The sequence below is a fragment of the Urocampus carinirostris genome, chromosome 1 (assembly GCF_059441175.1).
Source record: "Urocampus carinirostris isolate Australia breed hairy pipefish chromosome 1, RoL_Ucar_1.0, whole genome shotgun sequence".
Classification (NCBI taxonomy): domain Eukaryota; kingdom Metazoa; phylum Chordata; class Actinopteri; order Syngnathiformes; family Syngnathidae; genus Urocampus; species Urocampus carinirostris.
The window spans coordinates 10,855,467-10,868,475 of record NC_142349.1 but is presented as its reverse complement, the minus strand read 5'-3'; the positions used below and the strand labels follow the sequence as shown (position 1 = coordinate 10,868,475).

General features: G+C 38.0%; 2 protein-coding genes across 3 annotated transcripts in view; one reads left to right on the top strand and one right to left on the bottom strand.

Annotated features, from left to right (window-relative positions):
• Positions 1-1,667, top strand: part of emilin2a (elastin microfibril interfacer 2a) — a 35,327-nt gene extending 33,660 nt beyond the window's left edge. Inside the window, exon 9 of the mRNA XM_088326318.1 lies at positions 1,145-1,667. Coding sequence (XP_088182444.1) covers positions 1,145-1,467 — 323 coding nt within the window. The 3' untranslated portion in view covers positions 1,468-1,667. The remainder of the gene's footprint in view (positions 1-1,144) is intronic.
• Positions 1,668-3,866: 2,199 nt separating this feature from the next.
• lpin2 (lipin 2) overlaps positions 3,867-13,009 on the bottom strand; it is a 28,917-nt gene continuing 19,774 nt past the window's right edge. For both annotated transcript variants that reach the window (XM_088326275.1, XM_088326284.1), the window contains exons 14-19: positions 12,383-12,531; positions 10,858-10,944; positions 10,497-10,649; positions 8,965-9,079; positions 8,536-8,639; positions 3,867-7,220 (exon numbers count right to left, since the gene is read on the bottom strand). In XM_088326275.1, the coding sequence (XP_088182401.1) occupies positions 7,076-7,220; positions 8,536-8,639; positions 8,965-9,079; positions 10,497-10,649; positions 10,858-10,944; positions 12,383-12,531 (753 nt within the window). In that variant the 3' untranslated portion in view covers positions 3,867-7,075. The remainder of the gene's footprint in view (positions 7,221-8,535; positions 8,640-8,964; positions 9,080-10,496; positions 10,650-10,857; positions 10,945-12,382; positions 12,532-13,009) is intronic.

Here is a 13,009-nt window from a genome sequence, read left to right as displayed (position 1 = left end):
AAGCTCGTATATTTGATGATACAATAACATATAGTTGACCTTCCACAATTGTTTGTATACAGTAACATCTACACAAGCACCCTCGAAAAGGAACAATGAGTTTCATTAAAATATGCATACAGTGTTCCCTCGCCATATTGCGGCATTTAACTTTCGTGTCCCTAGGGCATTTTTTTTTCCTGATTTTTAGTTCTGCCAGCCTACTCAAACCTATCAGAGAACTACCTTCTGTTTCCTAGGCACTGATTGGAGCAATCCGAAAGAATTGTTTACATGAAGAGTGACAAAAGAATAAGTCCTTATTCATACCTTTTGAGAGCAACCCGACCAAGCACAAGCGTCATTATGAAAATAAAAATTATATCCGCATCTATTTTTTGACATCAACAAACAATACACAGACATCGTCAAACATGAAATATGGTCATTCATACACTATGGAAGTGTGTTTTAAGCCAAGATTTAAACAATTCCAGTGAAGTGTCTATACAAAAACATGACTTGACATTCAAACGTGGTCTTCATTGTTGCGTCCTGTCTGTTTACAGTGTGCTGTTGGTAGCTTTCCGAGCGCAGACTTCTGATAAATATGGTTGGATACAACTTGTGCATTATATAACTGTCTATGTCAGTATGTCTCTGTACTACAAGTCCGTCAGTGGTTTGCAGCATAAAAGTATCCCAGATAAGAGAAACTTTGCTTGTGCAATAATCCGCACCACTAACCACATTGCTTAAACTCTTTCCCATAATGCTCAATTACAACATGCCTAATGCCTCTTCCTTTGTCATCTACAATTCTAATAGCCTAATGATTAGGTTTTGGCGCTTTCACCACTGCGATCAGGGATCGAATCCCGATATATCCAATGCTGAGCATACATGGTCAGCGATATTTTTGGCCTGATCATTGCTCAGTTACGATGATATCACAATGAAACCTCGATATAACCAAACTACATTTTTTGAGGGATTAAAAAAATACGTGCATACCAAATAAATCGTTATGAAACAGGAGGCAAATGTTTTATTTTCTGTGCGACCTGGTACTAGACGACAGCCAGTGGTTGCCTTCGCCGTTTTAGAGAAACTTGCTCATGTTGGCTAGCTTTAAGAAAAATAATGGCCTTTTTCGTATCCACAGGGATGTTCACAGTCCCTCAAGACGGCCGCTACCTGATATCTGGTCTTTTGACGGCGCAGCGTGGTGAGATGGTGGAGGCGGTGCTGTCCGTGTCACAGCGAAGCGTCCAAAGGCTACGTAGCTCAACGCAGTCGCGGTCATCCGGACACGACTCGTGCGCCTGCGGTGGCTCCGTGTCCTTCGGCCTTGTCCTGCCCCTTAAGAAGGGAGATCGTGTGGGCCTTGTGAGGACGGAAGGCCGACTGGCCACCACCGACGCCCGCGAGGTGCTCTCTACTTTCAGCGCACTTTATCTGTACGGAGCCCCGGCCCAGTACAGATAGCCGATACCCAATGACTGCAATATGAACTGTGTGCATACAAACGTCTTCATCTAATATATTTGACAATCTTTGTGCTTCTCATTGTGAGTGTGGAAAGGTCTTTATAATTTAACGCCCAATATCTGTGACGTGACAAAAATAAATGGTCTACTCTTCTGTAGTGCTTGATTCATCAGCATAGAGGAGGGATTTCAAACTCAGTTTGGATCCAGACTTTCTGTTCTCAGGCGAGCGAGATCAGTAAAAGAATGTCAACTTCAAATGTTTATAGTTTTTCAGTGCTATTCCTAAACATTCAGCCTACTTGGGTAACCTACACTACATGTTATAATAATGGACGACAAGGAATATTTTCTAAGCATAACATATTTATTCACAAGTAAAATAAACATAATTTAATGTTGGCTGAATGCAGTTTTACACCTGAACTAACTCACCACGCTATACAAAATCAAGTGGGAGCTATGAAAAAAAAGTATAATTCTTGCCTTCATTGTCGTACTAGTTTGAAATGAATAAAGAAATTCAAAATAAATGTTTTAGCGGTGGACAGGCAAAATCATTAGACTACATCAGATCTCTACTAGGTTGGTCCTACTAAAGCTGAGAATTCAGTGTATTATTTACTCAAGCCAATGCACAATTGCCCAAAATGTTTTAAATGATTGCAGAGGTTAGTTACACCATCCCCTGATCGTAAACCAACATGCGGGCAAGGAAAAAAATCAAAAACCTCAGGAAAATAAGAAAACCTTGAGGAGGGGCCTCACAAGTGGTAATCTTCCTTCCAGGATTACCAGAGCGCAATAGATTTTACAACATTGGATTTTGAAACACACTAAACATAGGGAACATCAATAGGAGAACATAGAAATTTGTCCAGCAAGTGCACTGCAGCAACAACGCAGCTTCCCATATCTGCCGACTGGAAGTAGCAGACGTCGACATGCTTCAAGTCCAGACACTGGTCCGCTGATTCTTCTTAAATGGTTCTTCTCCCTCTCCTACTGTTCTCTAGCAACTCGAGTGAGTGTTTGGTTTGGATTTTTTTTTAAATAATAACCTTTGATATAAATGACCTCAACAATTCATCTTTTATTGAAATTCTCAAAAACTTTTTGCAGGTCAGATCATATCTTCCAAAAGGGCCAGTCCAGCCCGCGGGCTGTATATTTGACACAACTGGCATTGAAAAAAAAGCATAATCTAAATCAGTTTTTTTTCCCCCCCCAACCCACACTCGTCTGTCAGTCTAGTGTGCCTCAGGAAATCGCCCCCAAAAAAATCAGCCGAGTAACTGTCGGATTCATCCATATTGGTAGGTGGCAGTAATTTATAATTTGTTTTATTTTATATGCTAATCATCAGCTCATGATGTGGTTCTGGAAAATATATTAACTTTTTTCTGGCAGGTGTTTGAGATTGCAAGACAAACAATAAACAACATAAAAATGGTGCATATAATATTGCTAGTTATTATTTTCTTCCAACGCCCTTCCCCCCAAAAGAAGAATTAAATAGTTAGGACTTATCCATTATCTGCACCACTTATCCTCAGTAGGGTCGCAGGGGTGCTGGAGCCCATCCCAGCTATCTTCGGGCAGTGGGCAGGGGACACCCTGAACCGGTTGCCAGCCAGTCGCAGGTAACACAGGGACAGACAATTTAGTTAGGACTTAGTCAAACATAATCAGGTAATCTTTCATCATACAATCTTATTCATTCAAAGTATTATTTTTCTAGAAAAAAACAAGATGAAAATGTATTCAAACTTGCAAAACAGGTTAAAATCTTTGTAAAATCCTCAAAATTAGTAAACTTACCTCCTGAGGGCACAGTGATCTCAAAAACCTTATACTGAACTCTCAATCTAAGCAATGTAATACTTTCAGCTTTAAAAAAAAAAAAATCATTTGATAACATTTTTGATGGACGGGGTTCTTCGATATTTTTTAACAAAAAAGTGTGCCTTGCTCAGCTCAAAAAAGGTTGAAAAACACTCATCTTAATTAGCTTTAAATCCAGAAATAGAACGTCTATAAAATTCATTAATTAAAATTAATCTTGTTATAGCAACATAATAAACAATATCCTTTCATTATGGAATGCTCGTTGAGGAGAAAATGCAATTTAGTTACCAATTGTAGGTATTTTTAACAAAATTAAGAAACATGAACGCTAAACCTCTATCATTGCACGTCATGTAAACTAACAAAATCTTGACCTACAAAGTGAATGTAAAAGTTCCTTATTTTATAACTCAATATTGTTTATTTTCATTTTAAATGAAATAAGTTTTTAGACCACTAGGAGACACATGTTCTTGAAGATTTATTGAGAAATTTTCCCTCTTACATACAAATTTCAGTTGCAGAAACAAGAATCTAAACTCCACCTCATTGAGTTAGAAACTTTATTGATTACAAACAAGATCGTGACAGCCACAATCAGTTAGATTCAGCAGGCGCGTTTTCTTTTCCTTCTTTTAAAGGTACTTCTTCCTCTTTACAATTTGTTCTTTGATTCTATAAACCACATTTGGATCTACAAAATGATTTTTTTTCTCCTGTGGGAGGTGAGACACATTTGTAGCAAGCATGATGAAAAAAGAAAATAATGAACAAAAAAACAAAGTGACTTATTCAGGCGGGACAGTGTGCGCCATCAACATTATAAGCATTACTGTACTTTCATAGAAAGAATGGATCCAGTTATGGATGTATTACTAATAAGAGAACACGTATGAATCACCAGTAATGAAATGTCGACTGACATCGTGTCAATTTCACTTAAAGTCCTGCTTTTCTTACACACATTATCCCAGAAACGCAAAACACTTCCTGCGCACTTTTGCCACTAGCTGTTTTAACAAGAGAAAAAAAATTAAAGAGAAAAAAATCTGCCTTGACAGCATGCGTCAGCACCGTAACATCGCAAAGGTTGCTGTTTGCGTTACATTCAGGGAGGTTTCCCCCCCAATTCGCTGTCCAGTTGTTTCCTTCTCGCCATTGATGTTGGGACGTGATTTGTTGTCTACAATCAACACAAATTTTGCGAGCGTGTAGGAATACAGTAATAATTGAGGAGGAGACATTACAAATAAAGACTTTGAACCAACAATAACAGACTGAAAAGGTTGAGGCGCTTGAGCCCATAAGAACCTCCGGTGCCACTAGTGTAACAAACACTTTAAAGTCCCCAGTCTCTTTGTTATAAAACGCAATGTCTGACAATTTTCCTTTAAGTAAAGTGGGTCTGGGTATTTATGGGTAAATTTTGGTCTTGTGAAAAAATACCTAAGAATTGAATCATTTATTTTCAAAGGCTGGTTGAAAAAACAACATGTAAAGCCAGTGATGATTATTATTTCTCAATTGTTATTTTAGTGTGTAGACTATTTATCATGGAAGTCAGGGTAAACTACAAAGGCTTAATCACGGGGTCCTCTAGAGCTGCATGTCCTGCATGTGTTTGGAGTTTCTCTGCTCCAATACAGGTGATTCCAGTCAGCTGGATCATTATCAAGCTCCCACAAGGCTTGCCAACAAGCTAGAAATTTGCATCAGCTTAGTTGGAGAAGAGAAACCACCAAAACATGCAAGACATACGGCTCTTGAGGACCGGGTTGGCCACCCCTGGGCAAAATCATCAACTTGTTATATTTTGATTTGTTTTTACTGTAATAAAATGTCGACAAAAGACAATATTACTATGAGACAAATAATATTTGTTTTAATCTGACGTTTGCTACTTACATATCGTTTTAATTTTTGCGATATCTCCTGGTTCACACTGGAGTGAGTTCCTCACGTTAGCATAGATGCTAGCTAGCTTTGTATAGGTGCTTATCAGCATCCCCGTGCTATTTACTTGTATTTGCTGTGTAGAAGAAGCGAAAGTTAAATTCTTTAAATGAGCAGAAGCTGCAAGTGTTGAGTTAATATAGAAAATATGTATTCAGCGTGCTATAATTGATCATTAAATATTTATTTGTCAAGCACCTTTTATTACAAATATAAACAACGCCAAGAATATAATTATTTCACTATATCGTCAATACAAACTATATTTCAAGCAAATACTTAACATACCATATTTTCCAGATTTTAAGGCGCACCTAAAATAAGCCAGAAACTTGAAAGTGCGCCTTTTAACCCAGGGCACCTCATATACAACAAAATAAGATCTAAACTGCATACAGTATTTATACGTGTGCAGTACTACACAGGGTTTGACGGTATATTACTGTTTTTGAGCAAAATTTTTGCAATCGAAGCACATTGGTGACTATAATCGCAAAACATTAGTAATACAGTAATACAACCTGGGCAGAGAGAGCGCCAACACTTAACCATTAGAACACCAGTGATGCAGATGACCTATGAAATGGCATTCCATATTATCTCGTTATTTAACTATTGTACTCACTGTGCCAGAAACGAATGTTGGACAAAGTCCGCATAATTAGATACATTCACTTCTAGCACTGAGATTAAAAAATATTGTAATGAAGATATAAAATCAAACAGCCATTCGTATGTCAACTGTATCACTAGTTTTCTAGTGCTTAGGTTTTAGAGCTCGCACAGCCAAGACTGGGGTTCGATTCCCATTGCACACTACATTCTTCAACTGATCGATCATTGCTCTAATATATACCTTAAGGGTAGAAAATGGAAAAAAACACAAATAAATACAATAGCACTTTTTGTAGTTTTAATTCTAGGCACCTTATAGTCCAGTGCGGCTTATATATAAAAAAATATATGACAAAAGACTATATTTTTGGGGAGTGCGCCTTATAATGCGAAAAATAAAGTATTTTAAGAAAAAAACGACACCATTGAATGCTATGTATGTATTTAAACAAAAATGGATCCCACAGTGAAGTTAACAGTTTATGCCATGCAAGCAAATTTCAAGTGAGGTACAAAGAAAGTGAAGTGTGGTAATTTTCTGTAAATGTCTTGACAAACATAGCAAACGGCTTGCGAGCTTCACATATTTCTTTTCATTCTTCAAGCTGGAGGTTATATTCCTGTTCTTTCCAGAGTGGCGTGTATAGTTCGAGTGCTTTTTTTTTTCAAGAAATGGTTTTTGAAATGTTGCTTTAAACATTTGAACATGTATCCTAAATAAAATGGTACAATTATTGTCTTCAAATAACACACATGAAAAAGGCTTACTTGTGGCATTTCGTGCCGTGAAGTTTTTCAGACAAGGCAACAATAATAAATTAAACATAACACTTATCATCATAAATAATAATGACTGAGCAGATGTGTATTTAGCATTATAAATAGTGACTTATGTGGATACTATTGTGCTCGCATCTTTTAAGTGAGAAGATCTCATGTGAGGAGTAGCTGCCTCGTGTTAAGAGTGGAGGCCTGTCCTTCATAAATCAAGCGTGACTCATTCTCGCTGCCATTAAGCAGCTTTAGAAGTGCATCTAAGGTGGCATTTGGTTTTGGCAAAAGCGAGCGTTGGTCCGGTGTTTGCAGTGCCTGCTAACCAACCCCCCCAAAATACCAACACAACAAGCCTCCAAATTGTGTCTTATTGGTCCTTTCCTTTCAGCGAGGGGGCGAATGTGCCTGAGCGTCTCTCAGAGAAGGTCATCGGGGTCAACGGCAGCAATGGGCTGCCTCCAAAAGCAGAAGGAACTGAATTCCGGCATGGCAAAAGCTTCATTTTGCTCCTTGCTCAGCAGCGGGAACATGTGCTCCACCAGCTCACTTAACCTGCAATACCTAGATAAACAGGAAAAATGGAAAATCAACCTTAATTGCTTGGATGCAATTTTTTTGTCTGAAAAAAATAATACAATTTACCCTTTTTTTCTGCACTATAAGGTGCAGCGGATTATAAGGCGCAATTGCCAATCAAATCAAATTTAATTGTAAAGCCCTTGTCAGGCAATAACTTGCCATCCAAAGTGCTGTATAAATAAATTTGGTGTACAATAAGACAATAAAATCCCCTCCTTTATCCCCGACCAACAGCCCAAAAGAAGGAATGTAGACACACAATGGTTAAAATACAGTAAAAACAAAATAAACAGTGATAGAAAATAATAATAATAATTATTGTACATTATATACTGTACACTTGCAGTATATATCAGTGCAATGATGGATCAGACAAAAATTGTCGCTGACCAAAATTCAATATGTTGTATCAAAGGGAATCAAACCCTGAGAGAATGTCAAACCTAACCACTCGACCTCTAGTCATACAGATGACAGACAAAAAGGCTTTAGGTTTTATCTCATTTTCACAATATTTATTCAGGGTGCCAAAAACGAGTGTTAAAGAATGGCGAAACAGAAAGTCATTCTAAAAGATCTAAGTACGAAAAAGCGTAACGACAAAAACAACTTTTTGGTGTATTTGATTTATGTCTTTCCAAAACAGCATTTTTTGTCTTCGCTATTCTCTAACATTCTAGAACTGTGAGTAAAAAATTGTGTGATAATGGGATAAAATCTAACGCCTTTCCCCTCTTTAGAATATTTTTTGTCATTGTCAAAAAGACCAACGAAATAGTTTGAAGCATTCATTCATCCAATAATTAAAAGAAAATACAAAACCAACAGAATAACCAGAAATGACCCAATACAAACATTAAAAGTACAGACACAATCAGGTGGTAATCATTATTCACTAGGAAAGAAAGGTGGAGAAAGTGGTGAGTAATAATATACACTGCAACCATCTCCTCTGTATCACTGGTGGTCTAGTGGTTAAGTGTCAGCGCTTACACCGGGGCGACCCAGGTTCGGTTCCCTTTGTATACAATGCTTTGTGATTATGGTCAGAGATGTTTTTCAATTGAACAATCGTTGCATAAATTTGGTAGTATACCGTAAAACCTCGTGTAGTAACGCACACGTATAAATACTGAATGCGTTTACATTCTTAATAACTGTATTTTGCGGTGTCCAAGGCGCACCTTAAAATTTCAGGCAAATTTGTGGTTTTTAGGTGCGCCTTGTAGTCCGGAAAATACGGTACATTTATTTTGTTCTGAATTATTAGTGGCAGGAATTCTGATTCTGTACGTACGAAGACTTGTTGCCCTTGGTCTGCTCCTGGATCAGCTCTCCCTTGGGGTTAACTGTGAAGATTCGGCATGTGGGAACTCCCACCTCCTTGTAGGCAAACACGTCCTATAAACACCACACGCATAAAAATCGCAATTTCCACAGACAGAAAGGGCGTGAGTTCCAAATCAGCATGTGTTTTCTGCTTAATATCCCAAGTAACTTTCCTAAACCCACAATAAAAATACAAACAGACTTGAAATGAGCTCATATGCAATCATATGAGGCACAGCATCAGATTAGCAACAAGTTCCCATTTATGTGCCGCCAAGCAAGTGTGTCACTTTTTCTTGGGAGTGTCGCAGCTGTCTGTCTACGTTGTTGGCGTTAAAAATGTTTTTAGCGTTAGATCACACGATGCGGTTTGTTTATGGTGCTGTTGAAAACTCACGTTGGCTCGGTTGCCAAAGGCGGCGTGGAAGGGCTGCTTGTTGTGCTGGAACAGGTTCTTGATGTCCGTCAGGCATTCTATCTTAAAGATCTCCGGTTTCTTCTCAATGACCTCCCTGGAGACAACAAAACAGGGATGATTATAGCCACAAGAATTTGCTCAAGCAAGAAATTCCTAGTGGCCAGAAAGAAAACAATCAAGGGTTCGATGACAGATGTGATGGCGAGGCCTTGGACGTTGCTGTGGTTACTAGCGGAAACGACGACAACGAAACGCCGGCAGGAAACAAGGCAGACGACAACCGCTCATCCGGTGTAATTAAATTGAAATTGCTTCATAATATAGACCTTAGTTGGGCTCACCACACCAGACATTTAGGAAAATGTCAAAACAGGTTGCCAAAAACTTTTGGCGCTCTCTTGTCTCAAATCATTGCGAGTCAGTTCAAACACCGTATTTGAAATATAAGCAACCAGACTGGACACTGGGAAGTTAAAAAAAACAGTCTTGCTACACAATATCGTTTGTCTCGTACAGCGTTTATTAAATAAATAAATGGAAGGATTCGCAAATGGCCAAATTCAAGCACATTTAATGACTTTTAAAGCCAATTTTCCAATTTCTCCAGTACTATTAAAGGAAATAAATTTACCACAGGCAAACGCTACCTTAATTTTTTACATGGCCGATAATAAATGTCCAAAATTGATTCGCAATCCTTGCACTAACACACATTTCATTATTTCAGAGTGACCTGTTTTGGTGTAGCATGCAGCATATAGTTAGCAAAAAAAAAAAAAAAAAAAAAAAGAACAGTTTAGCTAGTCATCTCAAAAATTACATTAAGCATTTTGGTCTTACCCACCTGTCCTCTAAGGTGCAACGCTAGGGGGCGATGACGCTTGACATGACGCCATAAAAATAACAGCAGTATGTAACGGCAAAGCGAAACAACCAGAGTAGGAGTAGCGGCTTCAATTTTAAGCAGATTTATCTTTTTTAATTTTTCTTTTTAATTCAATGCAGATCTGGGCACTCCTGTTCTCAATGGCCACATGTTCTGCACGATTTGGGTGTTTTTTCTCTTCTTCAAATGATCAGCTTTTGTTAGCAAATTAGCAAGACCTTGTTAACAATCGTAGTCAGTGGAATCACTTCTACTGTATTAGATAAACCTCAAAAATCCTGCAGGACCTGAGTGCCCAGGTCTGATTTCATTTCATACAATTTCACACATCTACAAGAATTTCACCTAAAAATCAAGTACTTTTCAAACTTTGAAAACACAAAATGAAATGTAAGCATTTGAAGATTTCAAGCACCAGTACAAACCCTGAATTGAGATCTGTTCCTGAATCAATGTATACTATTAATTTCATAAGTAAAAGTATCGATTGCAGGAGACCTTATTTGCTTTACTTGCAGAACACAGTAGAGTGGCAATCAAATATTTCCTATTAGGCATCTCAAATTCCCTGATCTATAGATCATCTTTGGGATAGCCACCACAATGCAAGTCATGTTGCATTTACCTGTGGAACGCCGAGAAGAGGCTGCTGGGCGACAGCATTAGGGGGCCACGGGGGAGGATGATGCCACCATCGTTGACCCACTGGAGATAGCCTCTCGTCATGTCTGCCATTCCAATGGCGCGAGCGGAGCAGTACAGGAACTTGTAGCCGTTCCTGGGGGAGAAAATATCAGAAAAAACATTAAGAATAGCTACCAAATTACATTGGAATTAGAGCCTTTGTTACGTTCTAAAATAACAAAATCATTAGTTGCACTTGTATATTCAAGCACAACACTGAAAAAAGCTGTTCCAAAATAAACTCAAAAACAAAAAAAAGCCCTCCCTCTTCTCCAGGTCATCAAACATCATTGTGCACTTACTCAGCTACTGAGTGATAGAGTTTGGCGATCCCCTGGTGGGTCCAGTCTTTCCCAAGTTGCGGTAGAATCTGTCCAAACACGTCGGATCTGGAAGTGACACAAACTAAGTAAAGCGACCCTCTGGGAGAGAACATAGATAGATAGATAGATAGATACTTTATTCATCCCCGGAGGGAAATTCACATACAGTACTGTTCTTGGGCAAAGTTCGATTAGCTGCACGTAGGGGGAAAAGCTGGAGCGTCTCAAATGTAAATGAGCTCATTATAAAGCCTTGTTAGTGCCGCGCTAACAGAAGCCACATGTCACGAGTCTCTTGTGGGGTCGCACCAGATAATAAGCCGCAATCAATCTGGTGCCTTTGATGTGCAGGCTACTCATTCGCCCTCACCGAGCGGGCTATAACGGAAATGGAAGATGACATCAGTAGCAAGTCTGAGGTGAGCGCTTAGATAATTAAAAGGAGAAAGCGTGAATGTAAGACTTATTGGAATGAGAGAAAATGTTCTATTATGAGAGGGGTAACCATGTTGAGAGCAATTAATTGACTCCAGAGAATGCTTCATAACAATTTGGTGTGTAATTGCCTTGATCTTAAAGGCAACTTGAGGAAATGCCCGATTTGGAAATGTGTGGGCCTGGCAATTGTTTCCCCATTCTTAATTAAAAACAAGTTGCTAGATAATAGACAAGTGTTAACTTTTGTAAGTAGGCACATTGTGCATCAGAGTTGTGATTTACAGCATACAGTTTATAGTCAATTAAATGTATATTTGAACATGATCAAATATATTGTGGCTTTCGTTCCATGTTCCAATTATTATCAAAAGGTACAAAACAATGCATGCATATATTTTATAGCTTCATATACTATATACAGTATAGACCAAGTTGCCATGTAATATAAAGCGAAATGGCATTTCACTGTATGGAAATTACATGACAGGGTTCCTACAGCTTCAGGAGACTTACATCCAAGACTTTTTAATGCGGTTTTAAATAGATTTAAGACAAAGTAGACAAAAAACACAATTGAAACAAACTAAATACAAAAAAACACCACACGAATTCGTGGCAGATTTAAACAAATGTTTTTTGTTTTTGTTTTTCAAATCACGTTTTGGTTCAGTTGAAAACTTTCCATCTGAAAAGCACTACAACATTCTAGACACGGGAAAAAACATATTTACAGTACAAACATGGATCCTCAGTCAAAACTGGCAGGTACGTTAACTACTAATTCTAAAGTACTCTTCTGCTATATTCATGAGGCTTTATTTTATGATGCATAAAAAATATATTTTTTACGAAATCTTTTGAGTTCAAACAAATATATATCCTCATAACGTGTTCACATTTTTGAGACTCTCAAAAATTTGATTGAAGACATTTTAATACCAATTAAGGCCTAGTTTTTAAGATAATGAATTTCATTGCCTTTCAAGACTTTTCAGGGATCCTCAAGAACCCTGTATGACCAGAGATCTACAATAAGTTAAAATGTTCTCAGCAATGTGAGGCTTACTTGGTGATGGTCCCATCAATGTCTGAGATGATGACTTTGTCATCCCAGTTCCACAAGTAGATGGTGCCTTCGCAGCGGCACGTTCCCTGGTACTGTGTGGTGATGCTGAATGTTACATCGTTGGGGCCTTCTTTCAGTTTCAGACTTGCCTGGCAGCACAACCACAAACATGGTGCACAATAAACCACATCCAATCATATTAAAAAGTCCTTAGATTTGGGCTATGAGATTATAATAAGAGTTATTCCATTGGGGATATCAGATGATTGACTTTGCAAATGTAATACATATAAATAAACCCTAAAAAATACCCAATTATTAAATTTGTATCTCGGGAAAGCAAATTAGATATCTGCAATGAAGTTGCCATTATATTCAAGATAGTTTTGACCAGGGAAGTTACTCTTCATCATTAGTTTTAAGGCAGTATCTTTAGTAAATTAACTAGAAAAATTAAATCATCCAACAATCAGGCTACTTATCCACGAACCAATGTATTCAATCATTCATTCATTTACCCAACTGTAACCTTGTTAACCTCTCAATTGATCAATCTAACAACCAACCGTCTGCAATATCTACCATTTTTATTATGTTTTCGACCTCATTAAAAGAAAGGGAAAAAAC